The following is a 21,382-nucleotide window of genomic DNA, read 5'->3' on the forward strand; positions in this document are numbered from 1 at the left end:
AGATAAAAATGTTAACAGTGTATAGAAAATTAAGCCAGATAAAAATGGGTTGGTGAACAGGTAGAAAGCACAGGAAGATTAAAAATTATCCAAAGGCTAAAAATGAAAATTGCTTCCAGAAATCCAGGAGAAAGTTGGTCCTGTAAACTAGGGAAGAACATTCCATAGTTGAGGCAGCCTATTTCTTGTTTATGCCAAGCAAGCAAGATGCCAGGCGATGAATTTAATTCAGAAATCTTACTACCCAGGAAGTTTTATATGAGGAACAGTGGTCTTTGAGGTAACCTGATCTTTGACCAGTTAGACCATGAAATGTTAAGACCAGGATCTTGGATTCAGTCTAAAAAACCTGGCTATCAGAGAACACAAGTCCGATATGGTATTTGTGATGGCAGCAGTTAGTAATCTTGCTGCTTCATTTTGGAGCCTGTGACATTTTCAAGAGGAAGACGTTTAGAAAGGTGCTGAAGCAGAAGCAGATAGAATATGCTACAGAACCCACTGGAGGACCTATGATGCAGAAATGAAAGCGGCAAAGAAATGTTATTTTTCAGCAACTATTGCATCAGCTAGTTCATGACCATTCCAATTGTTTAAGATATCCAGATGCCTCCTAACCCCTAAATCTGAACCTTTACAGTCCCAAGAACAGACAATTAACTGCATGGTCTTTGATAAGTTTTTTGTTGATAAAATAGCATGAATACGCTCTGATCTAGATGCTAGCTGCAATGCAAGCGAGATAGAAGAAATGACAATTACACCATCCAGCTTACATTTGGACTGCTTTGAACCAATCACTATGATAGATCTTAACAAGATTTTGATGTCTATGAAAACCACTACTTGAGCACTTGATCCTTGCCCATCTTGGCTGTTATCTTCAAGTAAGGACCACATAAGTGAGCCACTGAGGTCTATTGTAAATCAATGGCTAACTCAGGGCAGCTTTCCCCAACAGCTCAAACAGGCGGTTATCCATTTGCTACTTAAAAACCCATCCTTGGACAAAAACAATGTGGCCAATCATCGCCTAGCCTCTAATTTGCCCTTTCTGGACAAAGTGATTGAAAGAGCAGTAGCTGACCAACTCCAGACCTTCTTGGAAAACTCTAGTGCTCTGGACCCTTTCCAATCAGGCTTCAGACCAGGGCATGGGACAGAGACAGCACTAGCAGCATTAGTGGATGATTTCCGTCTAAATATAGACAAAAGCCATGCCTCCTTACTGCTTCTATTGGATCTGTCTGCAGTCTTTGACACGGTAGACCATGCCATCCTGTTGAGGTGTTTAGAAACAGAAGTGGGCATCAAAGGATGTGCCCGGGACTGGTTTAAATCATTTCTCTTGGAGCGGACTCAAAGGGTTGCTGTTGGAGATCAGCTATCTCCAGAATGGGAACTATGTTGTGGGGTTCCGCAGGGCGCAATCTTATTTCCCGTGTTATTCAACCTCTACGTAAAGCCTTTAGAACTCATTTGCAGCTATGGAGTTGGATGTCATCAATATGCAGATGACACCCAACAGTATATCTCACTATCCAGGTCCCACAGGATGCAGTGGAAATCTTAGATCGCTGCCTGACAGCTGTGGTGAAATGGTTAAAAAACAACAAATTGAAATTGAACCCAGACAAGACTGAAGTGATGCTTGTTGGGAAGGCAGATATCTTGAAGGACATTGTACTCCCCACTTTCAATGGAGTTCGTCTGATCCTTGCAGTTAAGAGCCTAGGGGTTACACTGGATCCAGCGTTATTACTAGAAAAACAAGTTAAGGCAGCAGCAAAAAATACTTACTACAACCTCACTCTAGCCTGGAAGATGGTTTCTTATCTTGACACGGCTGATCTGGCCACTTGGATCCATGCTATGGTAACATCAAGGCTTGACTATTGTAATGCTCTATACATTGGCCTCCCATCTAAGTTAACTAGGAGGCTCCAAAATGCTGCAGCTCAATTGTTATCAGGAGCAAGCAGGAACATGAGCATCACTCCCATCCTACAGTTGCTCCACTGGCTACCCATCATTTACTGTGCTCAGTTCAAGGTATTAGTTATTACATACGAAGTTCTTCACGGCTTTGGTCCAGCATACCTTGGGACCACTTCCCTCCCTATGGTCCTCCATGGCAGCTTTGCTCATCTGAACAGGGTCTCCTGCAGGTGCCAGGCTGCACACAGGTGAAGTCAGCAGCAGCCCATACAAGGGCTTTCTCTGTGGTGGCCCCTATCCTGTGGAATGACCTGCCTGAGGAAGTCAGAAGAGCCCCACTCTCCTGGCTTTCCATAAATGATTCAAAACCAAACTATTCCAAAAGGCTTTTTACTCAAATGGGAGGGCTGTATTGTAGGGATGGGGTCTCAGATGCTTCACTAATGAGTTGGGGATCATAGACTTTATCACTATTTTTGCCATATATTATCTGCTGCTTTAAATATGTACTCCTATATACAACCAGCACTCCATGTTGTCTAATGTTAGTCCAAGAACTGATGATGTTTTGCTCCAGTATTTTTTCTACTCTGTCTTGGATCCTTGCTAATGCTATGTCTGTTTACCTTATGGTATTGTATTGAAATGTATTTGATACTGATTGTATTAACCTCATACTGTGTAATCTGCCTTGAGTCTCAGTGAGAAAGGCAGACTGTAAATGACGTAAATAAATAAAGAATATCCCTACATACAGCTATGTCAGAAGCCTCACTCACTCCTCCACTGGAAGGCAGATTTTCCCTCCAAAACAGTCAAGATTGCTTGCTGTGGTTAGGCAGCCTCTAGTAGCATGTCTCTGGGTATAATTTTAAGTTCCTTTTGTCCCACACTTTAGAATATATATATTTATGGCTTACATCCCAGCATAAATATTTAGTAGGGGTGAAGCAAGAGCCCATGTCTTCTTTAAATGAAATGGCACTAGTGGCTGAGTAAAGTTCAAAAGGAAACAGCAGGTTTATTAAACAGGCAGAGTTGATGTATAGGCAGGCACAGAAAGTAAAGCTGAAGTAAATTTTGATTGTAGAACAGAATACTTCACAAGCATTAGGCACAATAATCTTTTAAAAGCTTAATTTCAGTAGTTACATCTCTTAAAAGTGAGTGGTTGGTAGTTTCAGACTTAGGTTACTTTAACAAGGTTACTTCATACATTTCACATTACAACTTAGGTGTTCTGACTTCAATACAACACTCTGTCCTGATGTGTTCGAGTGGAGAGATAAGATTCATGAATATGCATCAATGGCTAAACTGACTATCTATTTACATAACAGACCAATAGCTGAATTTTGGGGAAAATGGAAGGATTTCTTTGACTACCTAGGTAGAAATGAACTTAGTATAAAGACAAGAATTAAAAGAAAAAAGCTGATATTGTAGTTTATATAGGTGAATAACCAAGCAGAGGGAAGGAGAACTAGTATGCAACGATGTTTAGGTATAGCAAATTTTGAATGCATTCCTTTATTAGTTCAATGAAAGTTTAAGTGTAGTGCTTGTACAAGTCTTAAAACAATTCTATATGTACTGTTTATATAAGATTGTATAAATCTTAACTCAATTTCCAATCTAGTATTTGTATAATCTTTTATTTATTTATTTATTTCAATGGTGTATTCCGCCCTCCCCACGAGCAGGCTCAGGACGGATAACAACATATTAAAAATACAATTAAAAATTCACCTTCATTAAAAACAACATATTTAAAACAGGATGGTGGACAGCCTTCACAGGGAGGGTTAAGATGTATAACCCCCCCCCTCCTTTTCCAGGCTGCTGGAGGTCCAGCCTCAGCCATACGCCTGGCGGAACAACTCTGTCTTGCAGGCCCGGCGAAAAGATAGTAGGTCCTGCCGGGCCCTGATTTCAGCAGACAGAACGTTCCACCAGGTGGGAGCCAAGGCTGAAAAGGCCCTGGCTCTAGTCAAAGCTAGGCGGGCCTCCTTGGGGCCAGGGACCACCAACAGCTGTTTGTCCCTTGATTGGAGTATCCTCTGGGGAATATATGGAGAGTGATGGTCCTGTAGATACGCTGGTCCCAGTCCGCACAGGGCCTTGTAGGTCAATACCAGAACCTTGAATCTGATCCAGTACTCCACTGGCAACCAATGCAGCTCACGTAAGAACGGTGTTATATGCGTCTTATTTGGCACTCTTGTAATAACACACACCGCTGCATTTTGTACTAGCTGTAATCTCCAGGTCAGGCTCAAGGGCAGCCCCATGTAGAGCGAGTTACAATAATCTAGCCTAGAGATGACTGTTGCTTGGATCACTGTAGTTAAGTCACGGGTTGATAGGTAAGGGACAAGTTGCCTGGTCTGCTGCAGATGGGAAAAAAAGGACCTGACAGCCGCTGTGACCTGTGCCTCCATTTTCAGGGAGGCATCCAAGATCACCCCAAGGCTCTTAACCTTCGGAACTGGCACTAACGGTGCCCCATTGAGGGCCGGGAGCCAGAGTCCCGAACCTAATCCCCTGTGGCTGAAATACAGGACCTCTGTCTTCGTCGGGTTCAGTTTCAGCCGACTCTGCTTCAACCAACCAGTCACGGCTGCAAAAGCATGTTCCAGGACATCTGGGGCTGAGCCGGGCCGTCCGTCCATCATCAGATACAACTGGGTATCATCTGCATATTGATGACACCCAAGTCCGAAACTTCACACTAACTGGGCAAGAGGGCGCATATAGATGTTAAACAATAATGGGGAGAGTATTGCTCCCTGTGGGACCCCACACACCGATGGGTGACAAGGTGACAATTTCTCCCCAAGCGCCACCCTCTGTCCCCAACCATAGAGAAAAGAGACAAGCCACTGTAAGGCAGTCCCTCGTATTCCCACATCGGCGAGGCAGTGAGTCAGAAGATCGTAATCGACTGTATCGAACGCTGCTGAGAGATCCAATAATATCAGCAGTGCCGAGCTGCCTCGATCCAGATGTCTATGAAGATCATCTGTGAGGGCGACCAGCAACATCTCTGTCCCATGTCCCCGACAGAACCTGGACTGGAAGGGGTCTAGGGCTGAGACATCCTTCAGGAAGCCCTGCAGCTGTTCCACCACTGCCTGCTCAATCACCTTCCCCAGAAACAGGAGGTTTGAAACCGGGCAGTAATTGACCAGGTCAGTGGGGTCCAGCGATGGTTTCTTTAAAAGAGGCCTCACCACAGCTTCCTTTAATGGCATAGGAAAAACCCTGGAGCCTAAGGATAGGTTAACAATGGCCTCCAGCGAGGACCGCAGCCCCTCAGCACTGGCCTTTACCAGCCACGATGGGCATGGGTCCAAGGGACATGTGGTGGGCACTTTCTATTTTCATATATTTTCTTTTTTAAATAAAACGTTTAATAAAAATTAAAAAGATAATTAATGCTTTAAAAAAAAGATATGATCTTGATTACTTGTCATGATTCCTCCTCCACATTTGCAAACACCATCTTAGCTCCTGCTTGATTCAATGTAACTCTGTGGTATAGCAGAGAGCCAGTCAAGTGCAGGGGCAAAGAAAGGGATGGGGGGCGATTTCATCAATGGCATCAGAAAGACAGGCATGCCTCCACTTGTGCATCTAATGTATCGCCAGGAGGCACTGGATCCCACAGAACATTCAGGAAACCAATTGGATCCATCAGTCTCTGTGGGCCAGCATAAATCAGCTTGCCGCCTATACAGGAGGGGGCTGGTACACCCAGACAAGCCTTCAGGATGAAGTGGTCCAACCATGGCACCGCTTCAATCCATTCAGGCCCACAAGTATCCCCGTTTCAAAGATTAGATCTAGAGTACGGCCTGCTTGATGCAAGGGGGCTGATACAAACTGAGAGAGTCCCAGTGTTGCCATGGACAACACCAGGTCTGCAGCCTGTGTAGAAATGGCATCATCAGCATGAACGCTGAAGTCTCCCAAAACTAAAAGTTTGGAGTACTCCAAGGCCCAGCTGGCTACCACCTCCAACAGACTCAGCAGGGAAGCTGCTGGTGCACTAGGCAGTCAGCACACCAGACAGATCGCCAAACCCTCTTCAGCACCCCACGTCAGGCCCACATAATCAATGCTAAGAATCTTTGGGTGGGAAGCAGCCTGAAGGAGAAAGACTCTTGAATGAGCATCGCCACACCTCCCCCCATCACTTGTCCAGAACTAATGAAGGACTGAAAAGCCTGGGGGGGTGGGGTCAGTTCTTTCAAGGTGACCATCTTTCCCTCCTTCACCTATGCCTTGGTCACGCATACCAGGTCCATCATAAAGGTAAAGGTAGTCCCCTGGTCCATCATGTTCACTGCAAAATAGTCCAGCAACGATCTGGTCTTATTATTAATGGAGCTGGCATACACAGCATCAGTGTCAGAGAATGACTAATACTCCTAGCCCCACCACCAGCATACCTCAGGATGGGGCATAGGTTGGAAGGGCACTGAGCCACGCTATATCTCCATGCCCTTTTAACCCTTTCCCGTTCTCTGGGTGCTGCACTTAGTAAACCTTTCATTTAAAAGCCCATTCTGTCACAACAGCCCATAACAATAGCCCAGTTCAGAAGTTACTGAGGCCTCTTGTTTTATAGGGAGGCCATTGGGCTTCTGTGCTTCCTCTCAGTTTCCCCCTCACATACAGCAATCTAATTAAAGAATCCCACTTTCTTAGCAAATTTTATCATTATGTTTGAATTACAAGCTATGGTATGTGCTTTTCTCTACAAACTAGGATTCCATGCCAAGATTAAATCATTTTGGAATCCTGGTTTGCAGCAAGGAATCATTTGTTGGACTTGTATTTTTCCTATGGAGTATAACCAATTTATTGCATCTTGGTAAGAGAAAAACTGAGTGTAACTTGAAACAAAGCACCGTCTGAATCTGCTCTGCATCTAATGTCACAATGGTGGCTTGATCATGCCTTAACATGGTATGAGGTATTTCTTCCCACAAACTCTTTTTATACTTTATTTTTTTGATAACATCCAGCCTGATGAAAAGTTCTGGAGAACATAAAAGCCCACTCATAGTTATGTGTCATTTGGTTGGTCCTAATAAAAAGTATTATGTGAATTGTGGTTTTGATTTTTGCTTTTGCTTTTGAACCAGCTTGTCTGTAAACAACTTATTTTATCACACACACACACGCACCATGATTTTGTTATAAACAAACACTATTTTAAATTGCTTTAAACATCAGCTTATAATTAGATTCAAAAGCAGCAATCCTAATCACAGTTACTCAAGAGTAAGTTGTAGCCCCATTGAGCCCACTTCTGGATAAACATGCTTAGGATTGCACTGTAAGTTCCTGGAACCTGGAGAATGGGTTTTCAGATCCTCATCATTCCTTCTGCTGTCTGGAGAATCTCATGCTTTACATGCAGCAGCTCAAAAGTAACAAAGCATCCTATTCCAGCCAGCATTGCTGCACAGACAAGCATTTGTGAATGCTTGTCTGTGCAAGCATTTAACTGACTATTTATGGGGTTTATTACTGGTGTATTGTTGGTTCTTTGGTGTATTTTTAAGACATTTTACTTTCTTATTGTATTTTGTAGCCAAAATGTGAACTACTTTGGCCTTCCTTGGTTGGAAGAAAAAGATAGCTATACATCTTGGAAAACATATAGGTAAGAGAAACAACCTTTTGCATGCCCAATAACAATAGTGTGCTTATATTGTGTCTTCTAGACAGATTAGTGTTCACTCAGAGCAGTGAACCAAGTAAGTATTATTATTATTCCTGCAATACAGGTGGGGAACTGGGGCTAAGGGGAGTGGCTTACCCAAGGTCACCTGCTAATCTCATGGCAGTAGTGGAATTCCAACCAGCAGAGTGCAGATTTGCATCCCAACCATTTAATTATGATGCTACAGCAGCTCTCCTGTACCTATTTCATTCATATTGCTGCAGTGGTATAACACTGTGATGCTGCACCACTGTTAGAAGAGCAAGGTTGCACTGACAAATAAAATAATTCAGTACAAGGGACTGTTGTCAATTTCACCTTCTTGTCCACTCCACACCACTTATGGGATCTAAACAGGTAGTGACTGACCAGTAAAGAGATCTTGTGGTCATAGCTGAATGAAAATGCTTGTAGTGTGTGGCAGGAGTGAAAAAGGAAAAATCCATGCTGAGGATTATTAGGAAAAGGACTGAAAAATAAAACAGCCAGTATGACAATGCTCTTGTATATACTCTAGGAAAGCTGCATTTGGAATATTGTATACTGTTAATATCACACCATCTCAAAATGTTGATCATGCTGCACTGTGGAGCACAGGATCATGTTATATGATAGTAACCATGTATGCCACAAACATATATCACAGGCAGAAAATTTCTCTGAACATTTATAAGATTCACAAGAAATACTGAATCTTCTATATGGTGCATGTGCAAAACTAAAAAATGAAAATTGCTTAGAAGCCTAGCTTTTTAAAACAAGAGACTGAGGATTATGATTAGGAAAGGATTATGAGACATGTATTTCAGTATTGCTGCATGAACTTTTTGCCATACATCTTTTCTTAAAAATATACTTCAAATGATACATTTAAACAAGACAAGGTTCTAGCTTATTCATAACTCATGTAAAGTATTAAAAGCTCTCTAAAGGTGAATGGGATTTAACTAATTGTTAAACCATTTAAACTATTATTTAAGGCCCCACTAGACAGTGATCTCACACAATAATGTGTAATGTGTACATAAAATTAGCACTTCATTACAACAATGCTTACAGAACAGCTGTTGTTGTGCAATGGCTGAATGGATTCATTGTATCATTTTGTGCACAAATAATAGCTTAAACACTTAAAAGGCAATATCAAGGCATGTTAAATATATTGTCACTGCAAGTGTTACTTTATTGCACATGTCACTGAAGACCAACAAAAGTGCATAACTTGCAAAAAAAAATGGCCGGTTAGAGCTTTTGAGACTTTGTACTGAGTGATTTGTAGAATAAAAAACTTTGATACAAGTTTATTTACCATACTGTGTATCCTTATTATCAGTTTGAATCACAAATAATATCTGTGGAAAACTACAGTATTTTCATAGATAATTTTACTCAACTATTAAAAATAAACAAACAGGGATATAAATCCAGTGACAGCCAAAATGCCCTTTCCAGATATATACAGTAATATTCTTAGTAGTTATTATTTCCATATTTGTAAAGCCTCCCTGAGTCCATATTTAACAACATTGTAGGTTTGCTTATATTTGTTCATAATGAAGGGGGAAAATCAATTCCTTGAGGGAAAAAAAGGCAAGAATTGTGCTCACATGTTGTTGGGCTTTTTTAAAGGACCTGATTGTATTTTGGCATCCAAAATGTTAGTGGCCATTGTTTGTGCACGCCCATTTACACAACCACTGACATGTCTTAATGATTCAGCTCCAAGGTAGGCCAGAAGAAGATCGGTGTGGCGAATTAGCAGTTGCATTAAGTCTTCAGCTAGAGTCTCCATTGTTGAATATCGTACTTTTTCAAAGTCAAAAATGTCCTTCAAGAAATAAAGAACCTGATCCTAGGAAATAAATAATAAAAAGTACACTAATTTATGTTATTGGGAACATTTTGGAAGCCGATGATACTGAATTTCTTTCTAGTCTTTGTCTTTTTAAAATTAATGCATATTCAACTCAATCAATATAATAAACCTACATACCTTAAAGAAGCTGCAGAACTCATACAAAGAGTTTCGAGGACCCAGAAAGCCCCATGCCAGAACAGGACTGATATGTTCACAAATAGCATAGAAATGTGCAAAGAATCCATCATGTACCTGGGCATATAATTAACACAGAAAATGTAAATTGTTTCCTTCCTCTGAATAACAATCACTGTTAAAATGCTAAGTGATCCTCTAACAAACATCCTCAGTTACTTGAGTAGGCCTGAGTAGGATTCTGACCTGATTAAGATTGCTATGTTGGGTGTAACTACTGAGTAAAGTATTTGCTAACAAGCTTGAATTAGATTAATAGATGGTAACTCAATCAGTGGCTACCATCAATGTCCAAAGGCATCAATCCTCTGAACACCAGTCCTAGGAAGCAACATTAGAGGAAGGCCCTGGCCTCTATGCCCTGTGCATTGGCCCTTCAGGATAACTGATTGACCACTGTGTAAAACAGGATGCTGGACTAGATCTGATCCAGCAGCCACTGGTCTGATGTGGCAGAGCATCAGTTAGATCTTCACACTTCGTAATCATGCCAGTCAATTACAAATCACTGCTGAGAACAGAGTTACCTAAATGATGTCAAAAAGCTTAATGATGTCCTGCAAGGCCCATTTCCACCTTTTACTACAAAAACGACTGGGTAGGCTATTAACAGCAGAGCTGTCATTAAACATATCACTTTCTGTTCCATGCAGCAATGGTGGGAACTTAATCTTGTCTATGTGTGTGTGTTGTGTGCCATCAAATTGCCTCCGACCTATGGTGACACTATGAATGAGACCTTCAAAACGTCCTATCATTAACAAACTTGCTCAGACAGATAAACTGGAGGATGTGGCTTCTTTCAAGTCCAGTCATCTTGCATTGGGTCTTCCTCTTTTCCCACTGCCTTCAAATTTTTCCAGCATTATTGACTTTAACAACAACAACAACAACATTCCATTTATATACTGCCCTTCAAGACAACTTAATGTCCACTCAGATGGGTTTACAAAGTATGTCATTATTATCCTCCGAACAAAACACCCTGTGAGGTGGGTGGGGCAGAGAGAGTTCCAGAGAATTGTGACTAGCCCAAGGTCACCCAGCTGGCTTCAAGTGGAGGAGTGGAGAATCACACCCAGCTCTCCAGATTAGAGTCCCGTGCTCTTAACCACTACACCAAACTGGCTTTAACAAAGAGTCTTGTCTTGTCATGATGTGAACAAAGTAAGATAGCCTCAGTTTTATCATTTTGGCTTTTAGGGACAATTCATGATTGAAGTGATCTAAAACACACTTATTTGTCTTTTGGGTCGTCCATGGTAAGCATAAAATTCTTTTCCAGCACCATATTTCAGATTTATCAATTTTCTTCCCGTCAGCTTTCTTCATTGTCCAGCTTTATCTTGATCTTGGTCCCCAAAGAGTCATATTTATTTTTAAGGATCTTTTCTAGTTTCCTCATGGCTGCTCTTCCAAGTCTCAATCTTCTTCTGGTTTCTTGGCTGAAGTATACATTTTAGTTGATGTTTGAGCCAAGGAATAGAAAATCTTAAACAATTTCAATTTCCTCACTACCAACTTTAAAATTGTATAATTCCTCAACTTTTGTCTTCTTGATGTTCAGCTGTAATCCTGTTTTGGCATTTTCTCCTTTGACGTTCATCAGGAGTCATTTCAAGTTTCCACTATTTTCTGCATGTCTATATTGTTTATATTTTGATTTGATGCTACATGTTTGCTTCATAACTTACAACAACTGTTTAATTGTGCACATGAACTTTCGCTCTGATATAATCTCAGGTTTTTTAATCCCTGAAGCCTATACTTATTAAGATGGTATTTGCATGGTTGAAACCTTGGGCAGTTTATAACTGTCCTGGATACACACTGAAAAAACAGATTAAAGTTTCCACTTATATATGTCACAACTAACAGTACTAAACATGATCACTATCTCTAAAACTACACAAAATAAAAGTCTACTTACCTTAATTTGCTGCTTTTTTTGTTTCAGAACAGACCAACAACTTGAAGCCACAGCCTAAATAAGAATATTTTAAAGTTACTTGTGCACTTAATTTTTTTCTATTTATAAATATCAACCACAATACAAATTGACTTATGCCCTATGGATGCAGCTGTAGGTGAGAAGGTATGCTTCCCATGCAGTAAATCTGCAGCAAACCAAAAGTCATAACATATATGCTAAACCACACTTTGTAACGTTTCACTTAATTTTAGATTTATTCCACAATCCTGCTACTAACTGTGCACCTTTCCTTTATATACGTACTTCCTTCCTGCTGCATTTTTAGGCTCCAGTTTTTAATTATTTTAGCCCTGGACATAAGACATCCTAACACTGTTCTCTAAATGGTGTTTTTCCTGATTTTTGTACTCTTCTCTCACTCATCTTCATTTCCCTTCCCTTTTGTTCTTTCTCTCCCTCCCATCTCTGCTCCCATCCCCCTATGTAGGTTCACATCTCCAAACCTATACCTGCTATGTAGCCCTAGCCTTTTAACCCCCAATCCTGCCACTACCCACCCTCCCTATTAAGGGAGGGACAATTGTTGCAGTTTATTTAAAACAAAAATAAATAGGAACATCAGCGCAGACATTTTATTTTATTTTTCAAAATGTATACCTTGCCTTTCTGCCCTCAAAAAAGCCACCAAGACAGATAACAAATTAAAACATATATAATAAAATCACATTATAAAAACCATTAAAATCAACAAGAACACAATTTTTAAACAATTAAAACCAGAGCTATAGCACAAACAAAAACATAAAAACAATTGGGCAGGAAGGAGGTATCACTAAGGGAATGCTAATTTTTTTAAAAAGTCTTCACCTGCTGGCAGAACATGGCAACAGAACAGGACAGACAAATCTCCCAGGGGTGAGAATTCCAGAGCTTTGGTGCCACAACTAAGAAGGTCATCTCCCAGGTTGCTACCCACCTGAGCTCAGAAGGTGGAGGCACCAAAACAGAGGCCTCTGAAGCTGACCGTAGTGGTTGACTAGGTTCATAAGGAAGTAGGCAGTCCTTTGGATATGTTGATCCCAAACCATATAGGGCTTTAAAGATCAGCACCAGTCAGTACCTTGAAATGTGTCCAGAAATCTATTGGGAGCCAGTGTAGATGGGCCAAGACTGAAGTTATATGGTCCCTATAACCCACTCCAATGAACATCCTGGCTGCAGCATTCTGCACCAATTGAAGTTACCGAACACTTTTCAAGGGCAGCCCTATGTACAGTGCATGTACATAAATAATCTTATCTAGATGTAATCAGGGCACACATCATATCAGCCAGATCTTTTCTGTCCAGCTGGCTAACCAACCAAAGCTGGTAAAAGCCACTCCTGGCATCAGCTGCCACCTGCTTATCAAGCAGTAGGCCTGGGTCTAAGGGCACCTCCAGTCTATGGACATGTTCCTTCAAGAGGTAGGCAACTCCATCCGGAACAGGTGACACCTTAAATCCTGGGTCAGACCCTCCACTCACAAGTAGGACTTCTATCTTGTTCAGATTAAGCTTCAGTTTATTAGTCCACATCCACTCCAAAACTACCTCCAGGCACTGGTTCAGGTTTTCTACAGCCTCCCTGAGATCAGCTGGAAGCACGAGATAGAGCTGAGCATCAACTGCATATTGATGACAACCCAGCACAAATCTCTTGATGTCTTTATCCAGTGGTTTCATGTAGATGTTAAAGACCATTAAGGGATAAAATGGAACTTTGCTGGACCACATAAGCCAAAGGCCAAGGGGTTGAGCAGCAGTTCCTCAGCACCTCCTTCTGAAACCTACCCTCCAGGTGGTACTGGAACCACTTCAAAACAGTGCCTTCCAATTCCAGCCTGACAAGACAATCCAGAGGGATACTAGGATCAATGGTACTGAAAGCCACTGAGAGGTCCAGAAGAATCAACAGTCACAGTCCCTCTATATTCATCTCCCAGCTCAGTTCATCCACCAAGGAGACCAAGGCTATTTCATTCCCATAACCAGGTCTAAAATCAGACTGGAATGGATCTCAGTAATTTGCCTCATCCAGGAAAGCTGGATCATGAACACAATAGGATTATGAACTCAATAATATGAATACAATAGGTTGTGTGATGGCTGAACAAGGCTCCTCTCTCCTTCACTTAAAATAAATTAGGAAGGCCTTATGGGGAACAGGACAGAGGTACAAATCAGCCATTAAAATAATTAAAACATGTTTAATAACTGAAGGATAGGGAGACTACAGGAAGATATGTGGCTCTTTAATAAGGAACAAGCTTTCATATGAAGAGTGAGAGGTGGATAAAACTAACCATAGGACACTACACTTTCTCAGACTGGGACAATAAGAGAATCACTGAGATAATTAATAGATTGCATTGCATGAAAATCTACAGGTCTGGACACAGTCTGGGTGTGAACATAATTATTCTCATGTATAAGAAGCTTCTCTAACTTGGCATAACTCTCTTATACTTCCAAGTAAAATCAGTGGGGACTACAGGAATATAGTAAGTTAGCAAATTATTACTTAGTCAGATTTCTTGTTTTTGAGAGCTTTCATTTTCACCTAGTGTTCTCTCTCATTCTCTGGCATCTCTTTGCATTCTCTGGCAAAGTAGTAAGGCAATATCTTCTTTTAGGGGAGAGAAGATCTACTCCTGTAGATGTACACTATATATTAGCGAACTGTACAACATATATTGAAGTATCTCAATCTGGCAACTTGCGAAAGGGCCCCACTGACACAATGCAACTATTCTTATGCCAGTTTTACATTTCTATAGAATGTTTCAATATACTGACAATGAGTGACTATGTCTGAACTATGTAAAGCATAGGACCAAATAAGTCTTTAAATAAAGATTATGACTTGTACATTCTGAAGTGAAATCAGAATGTTATACATAGTTTGCAAATAGACTGCCTCCTTACAGTGAAATCCTATGCAGAGTTACACCTTCTAAGTCTACTGATGTCAGTGGGTTTAGTTAGAAAGGTGTAACTCTGTTTAGGATTGCAGTTTGTCAGGGCTTTTTTTTTTTACAAAATATTGGCACCTCCTCCATTCAGGATGTGAGCAGAGAGGTGAGAACATCATAAGTACTGGCACTTCTTTTTTAAAGGAAAAAAAGCAGTGCTTTTAGTCTGCCTGGGTTTGATTTCTGCTAATCCCAGAAACACCCATCCTTTTAGCTAGTGTTAGTTGATTCACTCCACAGATAAGAGGCACCTTGTCCTCCTCTGTATTTGCTACTGTGAGGGAATAGTTTTTGCTGGTGCCTTCTGAGATATATGACTTTTGTAATAAGTTATGCAGAAGTTAGTAAATGCTTCCTGTTTTTCATATTTTAATACAATTATAGCTTAAATTCAAGCCAATGTGTCCCTGGAGTACTTTTCATGCCAAAAGATGCTTTAAAGCCAGAACTATTTGAGACCTTAAAAAACACTACATACTTTTGTTTTGACCACATTGTAAAAAAAATATTTTAACTTAAGGGGAAAAAACATACTTTAAATAGTTTTTGACACAGCTAAGCAGTTTTGTCCTAATAAGGATTGGAATAATACAATATACAGATGGTAAACCTAGGCTTCTGTCTCCCACAGGACATAACAGAATATGAGTGATAATGCTGTTTTAGTACTAGGAGGTAAAATGCTAGTGATAATACACTTAAACACAGACAGCATGGTGGATCTAGTGATCAGTCATTGGAAGCTGCTGTTGCTCAGGGATGTTTCTAGTGTTCCCAGGGTGGCAGAACCCACATGGCCCAATTATGTTGGGGGTGGGATTGCACTGAGGAGGCAGGAGTGGGGAAAAACGTCCTCTGGCCTCTTATGGCAATGAAGTTAGTGTCAAGAGATCACAGAAACAACTCTGTGTGTGTGTGTTTTTCTTGTAGAGAATTGATTTCAACTGTACTGGCAAATCAAGGCAAGGGAAAAAAACTGCTGATGATTTGAAAGCAACAATCCTTTCTCCTACTAATGTACCAACATAAAGTCCAAAGGCTGATTATGACCCACTTGCTGTCTACTCACTTTTTGTAGACCTTTCCTGCATTGATGAGGAATAGTTACACTCTAGGCAAGTATTGCCATCAAACTTCCTCTCCCCATCCCTAATCTTGAGGTTGGCATCATGTTCTCCATGTCTTTGCTTCACAGCTTACAGTCAATTATCTTTACATGGGCCAGTAAGCAAGTTTTTGCTTTTGACCACAACAAAGGCAGTAGAGCTAGCAGAGTGAATGGGACCATGCCTGGTATAAACACAAAATGATGTTGTGTGCTCATGTTGTAAAGACTAAAGCCTTATTCCTACTACGTCCAGTGAGTACATTGGAGCATACTATGGTTCTAAGTCCTTCAGAAATCCATGGGGCTTAAAATTTAGCTACAAGCTTAAATTACCGTTGATGGGGCTTAACCTTATTAACCTTCTCAAGAAGGTCTTGCCATGAATCAACAACAGCAGGATTCTTGTTATGATAAAAACAAACAACTGTTTTTATAGTAACAGAGACATTCCTACCACCATCTCTGTGCTTCTGAACATTTGAAAATGACTAAAACAATCATATCCCAATACAGTTAAAGAACAACAAGGTGTGTAAAGGGCAATTAGGGCTTTTGGCTCCTGTGATGGGGTGCTCCTATTCATTGCAAATTTAGAGGCTGTATATTTTTGAATATTGTAGGTAGATATGCAACACATGATGCTCTCACCTTCTTGCCTTGTTTATATAAATTCACAAGGATCAGGCTGGCCAGTGTTTTGTAGACAATGCTGGGTTAGAAGGACCCTAGAATGATCCAGCAAGGCCATTTTTATTTCTTATTCAAGTCCTCAACCCAAACAGCAATCCTGGCTTGTGATCTTTTAATGAGCTAAGCGTTTGGACAAGTCTTTGAAGGACTTCAAAGGGAGATCAGAAATGCAGCAAAATTGAAAACATCCAAACTTCCAATGCTGGGTTTTTTAATGGCTCAGTTTTTAAACATTTGACATTTTTAACCATTTTTAATTATTTTGTTTTAGTTTGTAAACTGGCCGTAGTTGGTTCTCCGGAAAGACAGCAGATAAGTCTTCTAAAGAATTAAATAACAAAGAATCCTAAAGAAGAAAAAGGCTCTCTAACTATAGAAAAATAAGGAACAAATGGCTTTGAGACTGACCCAAAGAGCATCCAATCAATGTTGCACAAAACTGGCTTCTACTGCCATTGGGAGAAGGGGGAGTTGCCACTAAGCTTTATCCAGGTGAGGAAGCCTATTTGTATTCCCAAGGAACGGTGTATAAGCTTTTGAAGTAGACTCCCTCCAGAAATGATGTTATATGAGCACATACCCAAAGTTACGCATTACTTGTTAAGAGATTGTTGAGGGATGCTGGTCAATGGCAACCTGAACTCAGGGTGAGTTCCTCCAGGGGACACACTGCTGCCCACCCCCAGCCCTGGGAGGGGCAAAACTCACCAGTGGCTTTGGCACAGCATGGTTTTTGCAGGGTGTGGCCACTCTCAACAGCCCTGCAACACTGACCCTCTCCTCAGCTGCTCCAGATTGGAGGCTGGTTGGGAGACTCCCCTGCGATGGAGGCAGGCTATTCATACCTGACCAGGCTGCACAGCTTTTTTACCACCTGAGGATGAACTACCCTCATGCTGCCCAGGCACCTGGCATGTCTGCCATCGGGATATACAGCATCACTTCAGTCTGGGCGAGCAGTTCTAACATGACCTGGGCATTCCACCACAGTCAGCCCAGGCATGGTGCCACACCTTTACCTGGCCAGACAGCCCCCACGCTCGCCCCACCCCTAGTCTCCTCACAGCCATGCTGTGTCAATCCCCAACAACAGGGATACGAGGATGATGACCCCATGATGCCCTGTCTGGTAATCAAGGGGGCTGCAACCTCCACTGACAGGCCATCTCCCTTTTTCCCTGAGAGAATACTGCCCCTACCTCGTGAGGCAGGGCAGGACTGGGCCAGCATCTGGCCATGAGAGTGGCCTTGGTCTTGGGGATGGAAATGGGGGGGTGAAGCTGGGGATGACGGTGGGGATAAAAGGAGGGCTCTGGAAGCAGCTCGAGGAGAAGAAGAGGGGAGAGAGCTGATGGAGAGCAACTGAGAGCCAGAAAGAGAAAGTAAGTGAGCACAAAGGCGAGCAAGCAAGCGAGTGAGCGCTGAGGCTAATCTCCCAGGGAGCCAGTGGAGACCAAGGTGAAGCTAACCTACCCCCCCTCCCATATCTGATTTATGAAGCAGGATAGCAGACAGCCAGACACTGGCCCCTGCTCATCTATAGGGCTTACAAAGATACGGTACTTAAGCTTTATACATTTAACACACACTGGTAAACCAAGTTCATATTGGGTGCCTGATCATCTGGAACTGGACAGCATTGGTGTGTATGAACAAACACCTCATCACACTAGCCTTGCAGTTGAAACCCTGGTGAGTAACCATTTATTCTGAGAAAGTAGCTTGCAAGGAACCTGCAACGTATGAGCACATGTGGGAAAGTGGACTGCTTAGATTTTTTTGAGCTTGTTGTTTAACAGTTTAGACTTGTGGAATAATTTATTTGCTCTCATGTGCACATTGTATTTGTTATGCAAATTATTAAGAACCCCAGCGCCCAATTATTTAAATTTTATGGTTAATTTTTAAGTAAATTAAAATTTGGAAAGTCAGTGTAAATATTGGCAGATACAAGCATTCCTCATCCAAGCAGCCCTGATCTGAGTATTCTTAAACCTGAAAATTGGAGCCATGAATGGACAAGACAGATCTTCCCATGCACCTGAAAAATGCTGCAAGTTTGCAGAAAAAAATCTGAAATAACCGCCCCCCCACCACTGAGAGTAAAAAACACCCTCAAGTGATAAAAGGAGCGCCTGTAGCTTTAATAAGATGCCCTCAGTGGCTGTTGCTAGGCAACTATAACAGTTTAGCCAGAATTTCAAGCTTGGTTTCTATCAGGAAAAGGCAGCGGGAGGGGGCAGGGCCCTTTGCAGGGGTGTTTTGGCCTTTGAAGGAGGACTCATTAGGTCATACCCAGAAGCAACCACAAGGCGACTTGAAACTACATCACTTACATGATTCACCCAGGCCTGGCTGATTCAACAGCAGCCCCCTCCCCACAAAAAACAGTGTAGTGTAGTGTTTGGAGTTTCAGACTAGGATCTAGGAGGTCCAGGTTTGAATTACCACTCTGCTGTGGAAGCTCACTGGGAAACTTTGATCCAGTCATGCACTGTCAGCCTAATCTAACCTCTCAGGGTTGTTGTGAGGATAATATGGAGGCAAGGAGAATTATGTAGGTGGCTTTGGGTCCCCATTGTGGGGAGCAAGAAAAAGATGTAGTGAAAGGTGAAAATATGGAGGCTGCTAGGAGGAAAGAGGAAAATAGTATGGGGAAGGGTATATAGGAAAAAGTGTAATACCTCATGCAAGTCCTTGCAGGTTCCCCACCATGCAACTGGGCCTGAATTCAGCTGGCACCATACAACTAGACCATAAGGGAGAGGCTGCAGGGGGAAGGGGGAGTGAAAACAAGGGTCACACAAAGGTGGGTGGGAAGGAAAGAAGGAAGCAGGAAAGGGCGAGAAGCTATGAGGGCCAGGGAAGGGAAAGTGGACATGGTGGGGGAAGGGGTAATGAGAAAAGTCCTTGCAGGTCCCTATTTCTATTATTCTACACTTCAAGATTACACATTTTTAGACAGGTTAAAAAAATTCTGAGAAGCTTCTCATAAAAATTCTGAGAAGCTTCTCATAATTTTGACCACATATTCTGCAACTATCATATAAAAAGTGCGGAGTAAAATAATAGCCACTTACAGTTTCTTTAAAGGAAGAATTTAGCCAGTGATTGTTAACCACATTCTGTATAGACATAGGTGGATTCTCTAAATCTTCAAATGAATCCATAAATATAAAGTCCAGAACAACATCATAGAAATTTAAATGTTTTACCTGCATTAGGATCAAAATAACTGAAGTTACTGAACATATTCAAAGGTTAAATTAAATAATAACACAATAGTCCACAAAAAGGTTTTGGTCGACCTATAAAGATCTAAATGGACTGGGACCAGCATATCTTGAGGGACCCCCTCTCCTCATATGTACCCCGGAGAGCCCTTAGATCAGCAGGTAAACATCTACTGGTGGTCCCTGGCCCCAGTTAGGCTCGACTGGCCTTGACCAGGGCCAGGGTATTTTCCGTCCTGGCCCCGACCTGGTGGAACTCTCTGTCGGAAGACACTCAGGCCCACCAAGACCTTATATCTTTTCGGCAGGCCTGTAAGACGGAGATGTTCCACCAGGCATATGGTTGAGGCCAGCACTTGGATCCATTCTAAGTAGCCTCCCTACCTGTCTCCTACTAGTGGGGGGAGCTATATGGTCCATCTGCCCCCCCATGTGCCAGGGAGTTAGAGTTTACCAGCTGCACTTCTGCCCTCTTTCCCCGTGTGTATGGTGTGCAGGGAAAGGGGAATGGCACCCCATCTTGGATACTGAAATGTATGCTGTTATATTAAGATGTGATTTTATTGTTTTACTGTTTTATCTGTTTAACTCTGTAATCTATCTATTGTTGTAACCTGCCCTGAGCCTGCTCACTGGGAGCGAGGGATATAAATGTAATCCATCAATCAAAATTCCAGGTCTTCTACTTTTTAATAAATTGTTAAATTAAATTAATTAAAGGATACAATAGCATTAAACTAAGTAAAGATCAGTAAGGAAATTAACACTTAACAATTACAAACGATGTAAGAGATCTGGAAGAGCAGCCTATACTTACTCCCCAAGCAGCAAGCTCCATTTCAGTATCGGACCAGTGATCTGCTTGCTCTAAGAAAGAAATCATTTCATCAAAGACTTCCTCAAACTTCTTTGGATTCTGTGGAGACAGGTCAAGAAGTAGCATGAAAGTTAAGCATGACTCCCTTTAGATCTTAACTTTAAAAAACTAATTGTTTTGAATAAATTGTTTTGAATTTGAACTTGCTTTGAATTGAAAGAGGAAAAGATGCATAATAATTAATAGAGAAGCTGAAAATCTGCCTCCAATTGAAACCTCTGTGTGCACTTTGATGCGAATATGAAGCTCCTCTGTAGGTATCCCAGCAATTTCAATGTTAAATGCAGTTCTTTGTCCACTATATATATGGGCATGCAGAGCTGTCACAGACACAACAGTTAATGTGAAGGTCCATGCACAACAGAAGTACACATGAAGAGCCTGTGTATGTAAAGAGTGCTTGAGCAATTAACTTTAATTCATGATTGAAGATAACATTTGCATATAATTCATATCAATAAACAGATATGGAACATGACTTCTTATCACACATGGACCTGCTAGGTAGATATGAAGACATGAGAACCTGGATGAAAATTTAGACGTTTCAGGGATGGGTGAGAAAGGTGTTATTCCTCCCCCTGCCACTTCTGAGGCCAGCTAGAGAGAATAATCAGCTGCTGTGGGGGCAAGATAAAATCAAGAGTTCCCTCTTCAAGGACAACCCCAAAGAACTCAGGGACGTTCACAAAGGATTCCTGTGTGCAGGGCTCTAGCCCAAGAAAAAGTTGTAGAAGCCTCTATGACATATCCAGTATTGTTTTGAATAAGGCATAACAACAGGGTTACCAGATTCCAAA

At 41.6% G+C, this 21,382-nt stretch overlaps 1 protein-coding gene across 1 annotated transcript in view; it reads right to left on the reverse strand.

Moving 5' to 3' along the window:
• Positions 1-8,336: 8,336 nt before the first annotated feature.
• Positions 8,337-21,382, reverse strand: part of MIGA1 (mitoguardin 1) — a 77,089-nt gene continuing 64,043 nt past the window's right edge. The window contains exons 12-16 of the mRNA XM_054982027.1: positions 20,523-20,621; positions 19,553-19,687; positions 11,659-11,712; positions 9,669-9,785; positions 8,337-9,527 (exon numbers count right to left, since the gene is read on the reverse strand). Coding sequence (XP_054838002.1) covers positions 9,279-9,527; positions 9,669-9,785; positions 11,659-11,712; positions 19,553-19,687; positions 20,523-20,621 — 654 coding nt within the window. The 3' untranslated portion in view covers positions 8,337-9,278. The remainder of the gene's footprint in view (positions 9,528-9,668; positions 9,786-11,658; positions 11,713-19,552; positions 19,688-20,522; positions 20,622-21,382) is intronic.

This window comes from Eublepharis macularius, chromosome 5 (assembly GCF_028583425.1).
Source record: "Eublepharis macularius isolate TG4126 chromosome 5, MPM_Emac_v1.0, whole genome shotgun sequence".
Taxonomy (NCBI): domain Eukaryota; kingdom Metazoa; phylum Chordata; class Lepidosauria; order Squamata; family Eublepharidae; genus Eublepharis; species Eublepharis macularius.